The sequence below is a fragment of the Lacerta agilis genome, chromosome Z, assembly GCF_009819535.1.
Source record: "Lacerta agilis isolate rLacAgi1 chromosome Z, rLacAgi1.pri, whole genome shotgun sequence".
Classification (NCBI taxonomy): Eukaryota; Metazoa; Chordata; class Lepidosauria; order Squamata; family Lacertidae; genus Lacerta; species Lacerta agilis.
The window spans coordinates 16,298,116-16,314,723 of record NC_046331.1 but is presented as its reverse complement, the minus strand read 5'-3'; the positions used below and the strand labels follow the sequence as shown (position 1 = coordinate 16,314,723).

Genomic DNA, 16,608 nt, shown 5'->3' with positions numbered 1-16,608 from the left:
GAGATGGTTGGACAGTGTTCTCGAAGCTACTAACATGAGTTTGGCCAAACTGCGAGAGGCAGTGAAGGATAGGCGTGCCTGGCGTACTCTGGTCCATGGGGTCACAAAGAGTCGGACACGACTGAACGACTGAACAACAGCCCTCTCCTCCTCCATGAATTTGTCTAATCCTGTTTTAAAGCTACCCATATTGGTGGTATGCACTACTTCCTGTGGGAGAGAGTTTTGTAGTTTAACTCTGTGCTGAATGAAGAACAGACCCTCCAAATGTCCCTGTGCTCCAGGGACAGTCCTGGATTTACAGAAGCCATCCCGGTTTCTGATTTGATCCCAGAATGTCCTGCTTTTCCTTAGGACATCCCCATTTTCATCAGAGAAATGTTGGAGGGTATGGGTTACAGGTGGGTAGCCGTGCTGGTCTGCCATAGTCGAAACAAAATAGAAAATTCTTTCCAGTAGCACCTTAGAGACCAACTGAGTTTGTTCTTGGTATGAGCTTTCGTGTGCATGCACACTTCTTCAGATACTTCTTCAGGAGGGTATGGGGTTATCAAACCCCTGAGCCACTTGAAGGCAGCCCTATATAGGGAAGGTTTTTTTTATATAATGTTTAATGTTTTTTTAAAAATACGTTGGAAGCTGCCCAGAGTGGCTGGAGCAACCCTGTCAGATGGGTGGGACATAAATGGTAAAATTATTATTATTATTTTGGAATAGGACATCCTTATTTTCTTCAGAGAAATGCTGGAGGGTATATAAGAAGTCCTTCCTTTTTCAATCTGTCCTGAATCTTCCACCATTCAGTTTTGTTGGGTGTCTGCCAGTTCTAGTCTCATGAAAGAGGGAGCGGTATTTCTCTCTCCACTTTCTCCATACCATGTGTTGCATCATTTTATAAACTTCTTGTTGCCAAACACTGCAACATTTCCTCAGAGCAGAATGGGCAAGTAGGCTCTTGGAGATGCAGTGAAGTTTTCCAACCTGCACAAGCTGGCTTCCAACAAAGCCATAGCTCAGGGGTCAGAGCACTTGCTTTGCATATAGAAGGTCCCAGGTTTAATCCACAATATCATTTCTAAGTTGGGCTGGGAATTGTTCCTACAGCCTGAAACCCTGGAGAGCAACTGCCAGTCAGTACAGGCAATATGGAGCTAGATGAATCAATGGTCTGACTATGTAGGAGGCAGCTTCATATGTTTCTGGGGTGGGCTATAGTTCAGTGGCAGAGCATCTGCTGTGCTTGCAGAAGGCCCCATGTTCAATACTCAATGTTCAGGCATCTGGAGCAGCTGCAGGATGTGGACTGCTGGCAAGGCGATTTGCCAAAGGAAAAAGGGTACTCACAGGCACACTCCTGGCCTCTTTGAAAGTAAGGAAAGAGAATTTCTCAAGCATTTTATCCCCCCTTTGATCATTTTCAAATGCAATCTGTGTTTGCATTAATTGATGGTGAATGAAAGTGAGGAAAGAGAATTACTGCAAAACTTTCTTTCCCCCTTGTTCATGGACAGGCAGTGTGGTGCAGTGGCTAGAGTGTTGGTTGAGGATCTGAGAGACTGGGATTCAAATCCTCACCCGGCCATGAAGCTCATTGGGTGAACTTGGGGCAGTCACTTACTCTCAGCCTAATCTACCTTTTTGGGAGGAAAAAATTAGGAGAGGTATGTATGGCACCTTGAGTTCCTTGGAGGAAAGGCGGGATATAAAGGTTGTTAATAATAATAATAATAATAATAATAATAATAATAATAATAATAATAATAATATTTCAATTTCTGTTCACATTCACTGATGGCAAACCAGTGTGTGGTGGGGATATGGAGTCCTTTTTGGCATCGTGCTAGTTATTATTCAATACAGGTGTGTCTCCCCCACTCCCCACCATCAATCAAGCAGCTGAGCTGCCCTCCCTCCATATTGCCATGTCAGCAGAAACTCCTGATTTGCTCCAAAGCAGGTATTCGATCTGATGCTCCCCCTTCGGTAAAAATGCTCCCTTTCCACATCTGTCTTGCATAATGGAACAAACACCACATCTGAGCTCTGAGCACATTGCCCCGGAGCTGAGCAAGCCCAAATTGGCTTTGATATCCCTTGCAGGTGACTCATTTGGGATCTTGAATGCAGGAAAAGAGGTGAGGAGGTGTGATGATGATTTGTGGGTCACTATGGGAGAATGCACAGTGTCTCAGGTGGATCAGGCCATCAATATCCATCTAGTCCAGCATCTAGGTCCAACAGTGGCCACCTTCTCAGTCTAGCCTATCTCACAGGATAGTTGTGCGGGTTAAAATGAGGACTAGGACCTGGGAGACCAGGGTTCCAATCTGCACTTCACGGCCATGAAGCTTACTTGAGGACCTTGGGGGCTTAGTCCTTGCCTCTCAGCCTACCTCACAAGGTTGTTGTGAGGATAAAACATGGGGGGAGCCATGTACACCACCTTGAGCTCCTTGGGAAAAAAGGTGGGATATAAATGCAATACATGATAATTCTATACATCTTTTCTAAGAAAGATCCCTTGCCAAATATACACAGTGTAATTGATTTCAATTGAAGGGTGGAAAGGGTTGTGTAGTGGAAATTACAGTATATGCTTTGATAGGCTGCATGCTAAGAGATGTAAAACCTATAAAAGAGAACGTGAGAGGATGTTGTTAGGATAATCCACTTTCTCATTCTTGTATTAAGAATGTGTCAAGAATATTTGTGCAGGGAAAACTCAGCTTCTGGTAGAGAGGAGGCACCCTGTTCTCTTTGCTGAATCAGGCATCGGGCTCTTGATACTGCAGGCATGCTTTTCCTCTAAGAATGGGACTTATTTCTGCACCTGTGTAAAGCTACGGCAAGAAAATGCCTGTGTATAAGCCTGTGTGATTTATAGGCCTGTGGACTCTACCTTTGTGGCTTCCACAGCTGCTGCTGCTGCATTGTCCAAAATAAAGCTGGCACAATGGTGTGTTCGTTGAAGATCTCCACCACAGTTGTTTTAGGAATTCGAAGAGGGCCTTCTTGGGGCATTGGTCTTCATTTGGAAATGTATCGCCTGGCTCACCTTTCCCACTAATTGTGATCAATCCGTATTGCTTAGGTTAAGTGAAAGAAAATCAGGAAGACAGATGGAACCACACAGTTATGAGAAAATAAGAACCTGCTGGATCAGGCCAATGGCCCATCTGGTCCAGGATCCTGTTCTCATAGTAGCTGACCAGGTGCCCAAAGTGGAAACCCTTACTCAGGATTCAAGCACAAGAGCAACTCTCCCCTCTTGGGGTTTACAGCAACTGGAATTCAGAAGCATTACTGCTTCTGACCATGGAGGCAGAGCACATCCATCATGGCTATCAGCCATCAACAGTTCTCTCCTCCACGGATCTGTCCAATTCTCTGTTTAAGCCATTCTTGTTCAAGAAGCATTCAACGTCAGGGTGGGTCAGGTGGAAACAGTAAATTTGATTTATTGGGAAAAAAACTATTACATTTATTCCTTTATTACACAGGTTTAAATTTTGTTTTTCCCCTTTAAAAAAAAACACCTTTCGATGGGCACTGTTGGATTGGAATGTTTGAACCTGTACAAAGAGGTCTGGGCATTCACACACACATCCCATAATACTTTAAAAAAAGCCGGGAGGGGAGTATGTATTTAAAACTTTGTTTTTTCATAGGTTTATTTTTTTTCTCAATCAACATTTGTTCAAGTCATAATATATATTAAGAGAGGAAAAGGGGAGGGGGATAAAATTACACAGAAATATATGTCTGCAAATACAAGGAATATTTTTTATTGCAATATACCGTTAGGTAAGTGGTCTGGGAGGGGAGGAAGGAAAAAGGGTCAAAACTTCAGTACAGTTTTACAACACTTGGTAGGATATTTTTTTTTTTGACAGAAACACCCAACAGAAAGAAAGGGGGGGGGGAGGAATTAAAGATTCATTGATGAGAAATTAGCAGAACAGAATCACATGACCTAAGTGTGTGGGTGTGCTTAGTAGGTATCTCCATCCATCCATATTAATAAGCCATTTCTTTTGCAGGTGCAAACGCTCAAGCCTTTGGATTTCCTAGCATTTTTCAAGGTGCAAGGAAATAAAAATAAGGTATGGTATTCCCAAATTGTCTTTTTGGCTAAAGAAGCTGTTCTAGAACAGTAGGGCTCAAACTTTATAACCTCCGGGGAACCTGATCCATCAGCTGTGAAGGGGATGAATGTCCACCATGCTGTTCAGAAACTGCCTTTCAGACCATCCCTCTGCAACCTGGTGCCTTCAAGATGTCTGGGAATTGTAGCCCTGAGGGCACCAGGTTGCAGAGGGATGGTCTAATCTAATGCATAGGCACCAGTCGAGCCTCTTGGGGCTGACTTCATATCTATGAACCAAAAGTGCAATCTAGGGTCAAACACCACCATAACCAAAGGGGGGGGGGGAGAGAAGGGAGGCCTACTCGTTCATTTCTGGGTGTCATTATCCTTAACCTAATGTATTCCTGTCTCTACCTGTTGCATTTTGCGGGGAAGCTCAAGGAATGCTATGTGATAGCAGTTTTCTATCCACCAGGGAAGGTGCCTCGCTCTCCCTGATCTTCTCAATGAGGGATCCCTGGTGTGTGTTTCCAAGCTTGCCCGAGAGAACACAAAATGCTCTGAGAATTGTATGGTACAAATATGAATGGAGTCTGAACTAGAAAGCACCATGGAGCATCTCAGGGCCCTGTCCCCTTGGTTCATTTTTTAAAAAAATACATCATATAAAGGCTCCTGTTCACAGTATACATGATGTATTTTCCTTTGTAAAGACTGACTTCCAATTGACCTCCTTGGACAGGGGTCTTTGGCAAAAGTGCACTGCTTCTTATTTTCCTTCTTTAGGAGTACCACTCACCCAACTCATGGAGAGAAGAAACAAAAAAAGTGAAGGCCCCAACTGAAACAGTTTATTGCTAGCAAGCTTCTGCCCTCCCCTTCCTCAGTGGTCTTTAGGTAAAAGGCACACAGGATCACGCCATCTCTTATTGCTGTTGCAATGCAGTTGTTTTGGGTTGGGTGGGTGGGGGGAAGCCTGACTTCAGGACATCAGACAAATACATAAATTAGCACCACAAATATTCAGCGCACGAGTACAAATCTGGCATAGTTAATCATCCTATAAAAATGCATGAATATTCTATTTGTTACAAAAGGAAAAACAAAACAAAAAAACCCCTCCCCGCAAGCAAGCACAGCTTTAATACTTTTCTACAGAAGTGGGCTGGTCTATGCACTGAAATAATCAGACTAGCATGCAACTCCATTCAAGACTGTGGATGGGGTGGGGGTCGAGGGGGGGTGGAATGGGGTGCTGGGAAGGTGCTCAATCAGAACATCATTAAATGAGCCTTGGAGGGAGGTAAATGGCAGGGGGGTGTCCACCAGTGTCGTCGTCAGAGATAGCACCAACAAAAAAGAGAAAATGTAAATAATAATAATAATAAAAAATATAAGCACCTGTGTTTTTATTATTTTTTTTTAATTATTTTTAAAGTAAAAATAATAATGGAGATCCCTGCCATGTACAATCCTCCAATGAGGGAGGAGGAGGTGGAATTTTGGGGAGGGGGGGGAGGCTTTTAGTTTGGGGGGGTAGGGAGATTTTTTTTTTTTAAAAAATGAGACCTGTACCTTGAAATCAAGTGGAGTGACAGCTGACCCCATGCCTGTACTACTTGTCAGAGCTGACAAAGGCACTTTCTTTTTCTTTTTGCAGCAGAGTCATGGGTTTCCAGTATAGCAATATGCTTTGTTAATTCTAAAAAAAAAACCCACACAGTCCTGACATTCCTCAGGGTCTCTTTTCCTTTGGAGAGCTGCGGCATGGTTGATCTGATCACCACCCCCTCCAAAAGTAAAACCACTCAGGCACATGAGGAATATTGTGTATATTGATTGTGTAATCATCAATAGAGAAAGCACCAACTTAGTCAGAAGTAAGGGTAAAATCCTGGAAGACACGCTTACTCGGGAGTAAGGAGGAGAAACTCAAGTGCAGCCTTACACCTGTGTTTATGCATAAGGCTCAAAGTGCCTGAATGTTTTTACCAGGTGCACCCACCCCACGGGTGCAGGGAGGGAACTGCAACAGCAATTCATTGCCTGCGTTGCAGGAGGCTGGACTAGTTGACCCTTCCAACTCTACATGATTTTATGCCTCATGGACTGGTGTTTTTCATCAGATGGGTTGGTTTGCTGGTAAGAAATGTGGGCTCGTTAAATTATCAATCAGGGACATAGGGCAAGTCACATGCATGCTTTGAACCAGAGGCATTTTATATTTAATAAAATAATATACAAATATTTACTTAACAACATACAAAAATAGAAGCACCTTTATCATATGGGGAGGACAGTCAGAACCTGGGAAAAGTTTTCTTTCCTGTAATTAGTTTCAGTTGTAACTTTTAGGATCAAAGTTTTACAAAAAGCAATTAAAAAAAAAGTTTATTCCATATGAGTTCTATTTGAAATACCAGCAGTCTGGTAACCTGACCTGGGAGGATTCTGGAGCATCCTAAGTCTACGCTCCTGTGCCAAGGACAAGTGAGTTGTTGTGTCACGCCTGGAGAATAGTTTTCTGTGGGATTTTTCCAGAACCTTCCAAGTGATGGGGAACTTTAACGATCAACAGTACCTGGTCTTCCCCCAGCTTTGGCAAGGCTGTCAAAATTACAGAAGAACAAGACCTGGTTTTGTGGTCTCAGTGTGTTGAAACAACAGCTGTATGTTCAAGTGCAGGAAACTCTTTGGTGGTCTCAGAGGAGCTGCAGAGCAAGAGGGATGTTAGGAGAGATGGCCTTTGCTGATAGTGGATGTCCTTAGGTCATGTGATTCTGGAGTCTGCAGTGGGAATGATGATCCTGTCTTTGACTGGGGCTTAAAAATGATTTGGGAAGGGTGATCCGGTGGCAGAGTTGGAGCGCAGGCAAAATAGAAGCGGGGGGAGGAAAGAAAAACCCAAATAGATAGCAATCCCATCAAACTGTCCAGTTTTAGAACGTGCATGTGACGATGACACAAAAATGGAACCGAAGGCGCGATGAGGTTACGAGGTTGCTCATTTTGGAAAACTAGTTTTCTGAGTGGTCCCTTAGCCCATGAAGCAAGCTGGTCCCACCTCGAACCCAAACTTCTGCGATGCTTCTCCAAAGTCGTTGAACATGATGTCAACAATGGGGACCTGCTCCACTTTGGGGGTGTTGATTTCCAAGACCGTCTTCTGGTAGCCTTTCTTTGCCTGTAGGGAAATGGAGAAAATGAAAGGCAGGTCCCCTCGCTAATGATTCTGAGCAACTGCCATTCAAAAGCATACTGCTTCCAACAGTGGAGGTAGACCATAAGAAGAGACTGATAGATCAGGTCAAAGTGGGCCCACCCAGTCCAGCATCCTGTCCTCACTGTGGCCAACCAGATGCCCCAATGGGAAGCCCATAAGCAGAACCTGATCAGAACAGCCACTCTTCCCACTTGGGATTCCCAGCAACTGGTATTCAGAGGCATCCTGCCTTTAACAGTAGAGGTGGCATCCAACCCAGAGAGGTGGAACCTCATGACTAAAGTCCTTACCAGTCTCGCCATCAAATATCCTTCTTAGAAAATATGCCAAAAATCAAGGTCTGTTGCCTTCTGTTTGCAAAGCAACTGCTCCACCCCTGAGTTGCGACCTCCAGGTTCTTGCCGTTAGTCCAGTTTGGACTGTGAATCACGTTAGCTATGATTCCTGCGTTGCAGGTGGTTGGACTCAATAACCCTTTAGGTCCAACTCTATAGTTCTAGGATTCTAAGACATGCAGATACTCACTGCACAGCCGTCCAAGACAGCCCTGATGAAGGGGTTGTTGTCATAGGACATCTCCTCGTCATTGGAGCCCAGGAAGCGGATGGCCTTGTCATAGTTGCCAGCTGTGGCGTCGTGCCAGGCCACGGACTGGAAGCAATTGTAGGTGAGGTTCTGGTGGGCGGAAGCACTCAGGAGCCTCAGGAAGGTCATCTGTACCACGCCAATGGGGTTGCCATCGGAATCGACATAGGAGAGCTGAGGGGGAAAGAAGAAGAGGAGGAGAGGGAGGAAGCAGGGAAGACAAGGCTGTGCAACAACTTGGAAGGTGGTGGAACTCTCCTTCCCTTGGAGGTTTTGAAGCAGAGGTTGGATGGCCATTTGTCAGAGATGCTGTAGTTGAGATGCCTACATTGCAGGGGGTTGGACTAGATGACCCTCGGGGTCGCTTCCAACTCTATCATTCTATGATTCCATGAACTTGGGAGGCATCCTGGGCTAAAAACAGATGGCGTATGGAAGGCAGAACATCAGAAGAGCCTTGCAGCTGGATCAGGCCAAAGGCAACATACTGTTCTTACAGTGGCCAACCAGGAGCCCAAATGGGAAGTCCACAAGCAGGACCTGAACGCAACCGCAGAGCTCTCTCCACTTGTGATTCCAAGCAACTGGAATTCAGAGTTATTCATACTGCCTCCAACAGTGGGTGGAGCCCTGCTGGTTCAGACCAGTGGCTCATCTAATCCGGCATCCTGTCCTTACAGGTCAACGAGATGCCTATGATGTCAAGCTGGACACAAGCACAAGAGCACTCTCCACCCACTGTGGCTTCCATTAATTTCATAGAATCCTAGAATTGTAGAGTTCAAAGGGACACAAATCCAACCCCCAGCAATGCAGGAATTACAGCTCACTTCAATGGATCTGCTCTGGGTACATAGGCAGGGAAATGCGTATGCAGCAAAGAACAGGCTACTGAGTGTAACAGATGGTATATTTGGGCATTCTGTTCTGGTTTTGCAACTGCTCTCAGACAGTACCTGCCCTTGCTAGATATTATGGACTGCATTTTAGGAACGTGTTCTGGAGACAGCCTGTTCCTTTGAAAGAACCTGGAAGAGGGCGGAGGGAAATAGGGGTGTACCAAATGAAAACAGGAGAGACTCATAGTGAGAGCAACTTCACAAGGAAGGCATCACAAAGAAATAAAGAAAGGGTATACCAACCAATGATCTGGATCTGTGTCCATGCTTATCTGGAGAGATCAACATGACTAATCATGGCAAGCTCAGCATGCCAACAGAGAGGTTTGCTACCTGCATTTTAGAAGACGAACTGGCCAACTAGCTGGCACCACCTCAGAGCTGCCATATTCCTTTCTTAGTCATTTCAGGGAGGTGACACTGATTTATAGCCACGGTGGTGACTGGGAAAGAGGAATGCTCACCCAACAGAGGATCCCAAATCAAATTGGAAAAGATAATGGAGCTCGCTTGTGCCATTCTCCAAGACTATTACAGGTCAGTACTTTTTAATGAGTACTGTAGGGCATCTCCTGCAGAATGTCACTAGCCTTATCATCCTCCTTGGAATTCTTCTAGTATAGGGGAACATTACATTTGAAACACAGTGATACCATTTTAAACAGTCATGGTTCTCCCTAAAAAAAATTCTGAGAGCTTGAGTTTATTCAGAGTGCTAAGAGTTCTTAAGAGACCTCTATTCCCTCTCCCAGAAGAACTACAATCTCCATTGTTTCCCGGGAAGAATGATTCATTATTAAGGCATTCTAAACAAACTACAACTTCTAACCTTCCTTACAAGGTTGTTGTGTGGACTTTCCCCAAAGAATTATGGGAGCTGTAGTTTGTCAAAGGTGCTGAGAGTTGTTAGGAGATCTTTGCTCCTCCTTTACAGAACTACAGTTCCTGGGAAGAGGTGAACCACTCTGAAATTGTAGCTCTGTGAAGGGAATGGGGCGGATATCCTAATAACTCTTAGCACCCTGAACAAACCACAGCTCCCAGGATTCTTTGGGGGGAAACCATAACTAATGTGGCATTAAAGCAGATCGGAGCTTACAGACATGGCTAACTGCGAGATGAGGGTTCAAATCCACATTCAGCCATGAAGCTCACTGGGTGACCTCAGGCCAGACACCTGCCCCCGTCAGTCTAACCTACTTCACAGAGTTGCTGTGGGGATATAATATGAAAGTGGAGAACTATGTATGCCACCTTGAGCTCCTTGGAGGAAAGGTGGGATATAAACAAAATTAATAATAATAATAATAATAATAATAATAATAATAATAATAATAAATAATGTCAGTCCATTCATTTCAATGGGCCTACTCTGAGTAGAATTTACTTGGCTACAACTTGCTTTACTATCAATCTGTACAAGAGCCTATACGGGTCATTTGACCCTTTAAAAAAATTTAACGAAGCAGTTTTGTGAAATAATAATAATTACTATTAAACCAACAGGACAACATGTCCTCAGAGCTGCTTGTTTACTTACAATATTATAATAATAAGAGTTCGTGACTGGAGCCATATGGCTGCAAGATTATAATGAGCTTGAACAGGTGCAAAAGCTCATAAAATTCTAATGGGAGTTATGCATTTGTTCCAGGGCTGGAGTAGGGGGAGGGGGAACCCCCCAAGGTGAAACTCACAATTTGTAATCCCATTTTCCACGCTCCTGGATGGAAAAGGTACTCTGGGCAATTAAAGGAGGGCGGGGGGAACCCTCCTTCTGAATAGCTTAGGAGTTTAGAGGTGAACAAGGCATTCAGAGAGCCACATCCACACTAGAGATTGAAAGCACATTGATGCTACGTTCAACACTCATGGCTTCTTTCCCCAAAGAATCCTGAGAACTATAGTATGTTCAGAAATGGGGTTATTCACATTAAAAGCCCTGCAGTGGATCACTGAGGAGTGGCGTCTTCTGAGACCTTTTGGGACTTGCAGGAGAAACTCTCCCACAGACCTCAGCGATCTTCTCTGCACCATAAGAGTTTGTGGGGGTAGTTTTGCTGTGAGGCTAGTGACATTTCTCCAGCGAGTCACCTGCTCCTTCCAAAATATTGGGTTGGGGTGTCTTCTAGATGCTGGTAGCTATTTTGAACAGAAGATGCAATACTAAAGCAGAAGGAGAGCAGCAGGACATCAAAATGTGCAAAGAGGCAGGAAGGAAGATTTTGAGGTTTTGAGGAGTTGCTAACCATTCAGGTCTCCCTGTCCCCAGCACAAAATGGTTTGCCTATGGCTAGCAGAGAGCAGAGAAACTGGCCAAGGCACAAAGACTACATGTGGTGCAGCACTGATAATGCAAATTAGTACAGTGCTGTGCATCTGCAGACATAACAACTCTCTCCCCTGCGCGGAGAGGGAAGGGGCTCTTAACACATACACAGGAGATGGCAGTTGTGCTCTGTTAAGTGGAGGCTCCCTTGCCAGCCATGTGGGTGCAGATTCAAGAGTGTTGCATGCAAAGTGATGGTGGCTGAAGGACCAGGATGCCCATTTAGTTTGGTTTTGAAGATTTAAGGCAGAAGCATCATGAGCAAATGTGGTGTAGTGGTCAGAGGGTTGGACCAGCACCTGGGAGCCCAGGGTTCAAATCCTCACCTGGTCATGAATCTCACTGGGTGACCTTGGGGGCCAGTCCCTGCCTCTCAGTCTAGCCTACCTCACAGGGTTGTTGTGGGAATTAAATGAGGAGCGGGAGATCCGTGCAGAAGCTCCTTGGTGAAAAGGGTGATATATAAATGCAAGCAATAAACTTCAAAGAGGTTTTGCAGGAGAGCCATAGACTGGAGGGATGAATCCAAACCAAAACCAACTGATTCTCATGTTCCATAGGGCTGCTCAGAGTAGACCTACTGACATTACTAACTTGGGTATGTTCAGTTCACTGGGTGTCCTCTGAATACAACTTAGCTGGAACCAACCCATTTAATTAATTAAACTAATTTGGAACCTTGTTAAAGGTATCCATGAATAACATATTAAGGAATCTAATGAATTTGGAGCTTCAGCAGTCAGTAAAATATTTTTATTGCTCCCACTCCATCACTGGCTCAAGTTTGAATTTGCAGACTTTCAAGTTCAGAACCATGAAAGGCTGAATCCTGAGACTTGTCTAAGTTATGCAGAACTGAGTAAAAGTTGTGCACTAGATTCAGCCCAGGCCCAAATCCAAAATCAGTTCATGTGAGATCTGGGCTTTGGCCAGGTTGGGTGGAGACAGCCCAAGGTTGCCCTCAGTTGCATTAGGCCATCTGGAGTACCCCAGGAGTGTGGCATTGCAGGGTGGGGTGGAGAAGAAACTGTGTCAGCTGCACACATCTGTTCCCAGCAGGGGAACACAAACATGAACCCTCTACTCACTCACTGGCTGAAGGCACTGGGGAATCAGACTCCAGTGCTATTGGATCCTCCTGTGTTTTCAGTGTTGTCAGGAGGGTGGAAGGAGACACACCCTAATTAGAACTGATTCGGGGACACATCTAGGTCAGCTGTTCCCCAGGTTGGGGCCTTGGATTGGGTCTGGGTGCATGTGTGCTGTGCACTGCCCTAGCCAGCCACTTGTGGCTAATATTAGCCAGCCAGATGGTGACAGGCAGATCTCGGAGGAGGCATGAAGCAAGGATACACCCCAGTTCCTCCTTAAACTGTTCCTCTGTAGTCATTTAGAATGCCCCAATGCCTGTGCTGGTTAGTCCATCATGCAGTGTGTGAGCGAGCAGGTTTTTCAGGAGATGGCCATAACCAAGAAGCGGGCGTGTCTGGCATGTCTCCTCCCAGTCAGAGGCGTGGTGGGGTGCCAAAAGCTGAGCAACTTACCAGGGACCCCCGCTTGAAATGACTATACCATGTGGCCGGCTGCTCTTTGGGCCATCGAGCCATTTTGCTCTGCAAAATACGAGACACGTTTAAAGCAAAACTGGAAAGTGAGAAGGGGGAGTGCCTTACCAGTTTACCACGCTTGAATTCACTGAACCAGGAGCCTGGGTTTTCCTTGGGCCATGTGGTAATCCTGGCCTGAAAGTGGCAGAAGAGGCGTGGTGGGGAGGAAGAAAAGGAAAAGGGTTGAGAGAGAAAAAGAAAGAGAAGAGTTATATTCGGAGGGGCACAGACTTACATTGAAATATCTCCAACCTCTCCCTAAAATACACATAAAGACATCCTTGTTGGGTCAGGCCAAAGGGGGTCCATCTAGTGCAGCATCCTTTCATGACAATAGTCAACCAAGTGCTCCAATGGGAAGCCCACAAGCAGGACCGAGTACTACAGTGACACTACCCCCACTTGAGATTAACGTCAACTGGTATTCAGAGGCATATCAACTCAGACACTGGAGGGGAAATGTAAGATAGGGTTTTGGAATCTGTGGTCCTCCAGTTGTTGTTGGACTCCAACTCTCATCAGCACCAGCCAGCACGGCCAATGGTCAGGGATGATGGGAACTATAGTGCAGCAAAACCTGGAGGTCAACAGATTCTCCACTTCCTTGACACAGAAAATAAGAAGAGCCTGGCTGTTGGATGCTCAAAGGGTGCTCATCTAGTCCAGCCTCCTATTCTCACAATCGCCACCCAGATGTCCCAGTGGGAAGCCTTGGAAGCAGGACCTGAGCAGATGAGCAACTTTCTCCTGTGGCTTCCAGCAACTAGTATTCAGAAGCATTAATGCCTCCAATAGCAGAGTGAAAACACAAGAAGAGCCCTCCTGGATGAGGCCAAACCAAAGGGGGCCCAAGTAGTCCAGCAGCCTGTTCTTATAGTGACCAACCAGGTGCCCATTAGGAGAAGCCAGCAAGCAGGATGTGACCACAACAGCAATTCTCCTCTCCTGCAAATATATTTTAAAAATGTTCCCCCCCCCCCATTAGAGAGGAGAACAGCATTGCAAAATTCAGAAAACTGTTGATTTCAAAGGACAGTGGTGTTTTGGTTCTGGAAATGCAATTCTGAAAAGTTCAAATTAGAAATATAAGCAGATCAAAAAAATTCCCCATCTAGAGGTATTTTTGTTACCATGACAGTTATGTTCCTCCTTTCTGTTTAAAATTAAGGTGACCTGGTGCCAAATCTGAGCTCTCTCTCTGTCTTTATCTTGGAAGAATTCCTGAACTGGAAAGTTAACTGCTTGACTTCAAGATCAAACTTTTCAACCCTTACGAATGCACAGCTGTAAAACAATTATGCCCCCAGTGACAACTCCCATTACTTTGGGGTTAATGGTCTGTATAACCTCTGGAGAGGTGTTGGGCTACGGCCATCAGCAAGCCCTGCCAGTAAAGAAAAAGCAGAAATATCACTCTCCTGGGTAAATGGTCCATTTATCCAGGAAGGTTGGAGGTGGCTGAATAAGGTTTGGAAGCAAATGGTCAGAATGGCAAAACTGCTACTCTGAGCCCAGAACCAATGAAGAGCACATGTAGAGTCAGCCCAATTGGTTTGTATCACAGAAGCCACCAGTGTTGAATCTGTCAGAGCAATGGTGTCCTTGACATCTTCCTTGGGCACCCATGATGCCACAGAATCCACTTGCTAACTGCATAGGTTGGTGGTTACCTTGAACATGAAGCTGCTGGAATGAGGCTAATGGCTCATCTAACCCAGCATTCTATTGTCATAAAAAACAAAAGAACCTGCTGGATCAGGCTAGTGGCTCATCTAGTCCAGCATCATCTTCTCACAGTGGCCAACCAGATGCCCATTAGGAGAACCCCTCAGTACCCAAGCACAAGAGCCTTTTTCCCTCTTGTGGTTTTCAGGAACTGGTACTCAGAAGCATTACTGACTCCAACTGCGGAGGCAGAACATAGCCATTGTGGTTAGTAGCCATCAATAGCCCTCTCCTCCATGGATTTGTCTTCTTTTAAAACCACCCAAGCTAGTGGCCACCACTGCCTCCTGTGGGAGCAAGTTCCATAGTTTACCTATGTGCTGCATGAAGAAGTGAAGAAAAGTGCACAGTGCTGAAGGAGGAAATTGGAAGCAATTCCGTCCTTAGGAAAAGAAATTGGTGTTGCCTTCTACTGAGTTAGACCATTGGTCCACCTGGCTCAGTATTTCCAGTACACAGTGGCAGAGGCTCTCCGGGACTTTGGGTACAGGACGTTGCCAGCCCTACCTGAAGATTGAACCCAGAATCTTCTTGCATGCAAATAATATGTTCTACTACTGAGCACTTCCTTTAAAAATGAAGTAGGAGTCTAGTCCTCATACTTTTGAAGAAAGGGTTGAGTTGAAAAAGGAACACGGGAAGCTGCATTATACTGAGAGAAATCCATTGGTCCATCTAGTTTAGTACTGCCTACATTGACTGGTAGCAGTGGCTCTCTAGGGTTTCAGGCATGGGACATTCCTACTTGGAGATGCAATCGGGGATTGAACATGGGGCCTCCTGCATACAAAGCAGATGCTTCATCACTAAGTTGTGGTCCTTCAAAGATTCTAGTCCTTGTAGTTCTGAATAAAAGGTTGAGTTAAATAGGATTATAGGATGCTATCTTAGAATCATGGAATCATAGAATTGTAGCATTGGAAGGGACTCCAAGCGCCATCTAGTCTAACCCCCTGCAATGCAGGAATTCCTTGATAGATGGCCATTCAACCACTGGATATTAAAAGCCTCCAAGGAAGGAGGGGCCACCACCTTCGGAGGGAGTCTGTTCCACCCCTGAATGACAGAAAGCTATTCTTAATGTTTAGTTGTAATCTCCTTTCTTGTCATTTGAATCCATAGGATCGGGTTCTCCCCTCTGGAACAGCAGAAAACAAGCTGGCTCCATCTTCCACATGGCAACCCTTCAGATAGTTGAAGACAGCTATCAAATATAGTTTTACTGAGCCAGGCCATTGGGTCCATCTAGCTTGGCATTGCCAAAAGCTCTTAAGAATTTTAAACAGGGGTCTTTCCCAGTCGTAGCTGGAGATGCAACTGGGGACTGATCTTGGGACCTTTTGCATGCAAAGCAGATGCTCTGCCACGGAGCCACGGAACCCTGAAGCCTGGAGTTCTTTGAAGCATAATCTTAAAGGATCTGACCTGGAGGGCTTTGACTATATCCTGAACAGTGGAATGATTAAGGAAATCACGTTTTCTTCCTAAAATGTTCATAACAGCCCACTGGGGAAAAAAACTATCAAAGTCTCCTGTTCCTCCTTAATACAGTTCTACATAATCTCTTCACTCCCAGCCTATTAACTACTCTCATGATTTCTTTATGAAATGCAACACAGCTACATTTTTCCTGCATTTTATATGCAAACATGGGACAAGGCTACTTTCAGGACAGTGAGCTATTAGGCTTATAAAAAATATGTACTGTGAATAAGCAAGTACTTTTTCTTTATCGCAATAATTTATACACAGGCCTTTTGAGCTACAGCCTCTCACTTCAAATATATTTCTGGAGATCAAGACATTATTAGGAACTGAGTAGCTTTTTAGGGTGCAATTAGGCACAAGATATGGGCTGTTTGGTTCTAAATAAGGTGGTGGACTCACATTCGTTAAAGGTTTCTTAGCAGTGGTTGGACAGCCATCTACCAGGGATTCTTTAGCTGTGATCCCTGCATTGCAGGGGGTTGGACTAGATGACCCTCGGGGCCCCTTCCAACTCTACAATTATATGATTTTAAGCTTCCTATAGAACCAAATCAAAGATCCAATGGACAGGTCAACTTTTTTGCCTGCCTTCCAATGTGAAAGTGAAAGGGATGCCCAGATTAGTGAGAAAGAAAGAAAGTAACAGAAAAAGCTCACAATAATCA

General features: G+C 44.9%; 1 protein-coding gene across 1 annotated transcript in view; it reads right to left on the bottom strand.

The window, feature by feature from the left end:
• Positions 1–6,821: 6,821 nt before the first annotated feature.
• The window catches only part of COL5A1 (collagen type V alpha 1 chain), a 171,305-nt gene continuing 161,518 nt past the window's right edge, over positions 6,822–16,608 (bottom strand). Inside the window, exons 64-66 of the mRNA XM_033137668.1 lie at positions 12,797–12,865; positions 7,836–8,069; positions 6,822–7,271 (exon numbers count right to left, since the gene is read on the bottom strand). Coding sequence (XP_032993559.1) covers positions 7,125–7,271; positions 7,836–8,069; positions 12,797–12,865 — 450 coding nt within the window. The 3' untranslated portion in view covers positions 6,822–7,124. The remainder of the gene's footprint in view (positions 7,272–7,835; positions 8,070–12,796; positions 12,866–16,608) is intronic.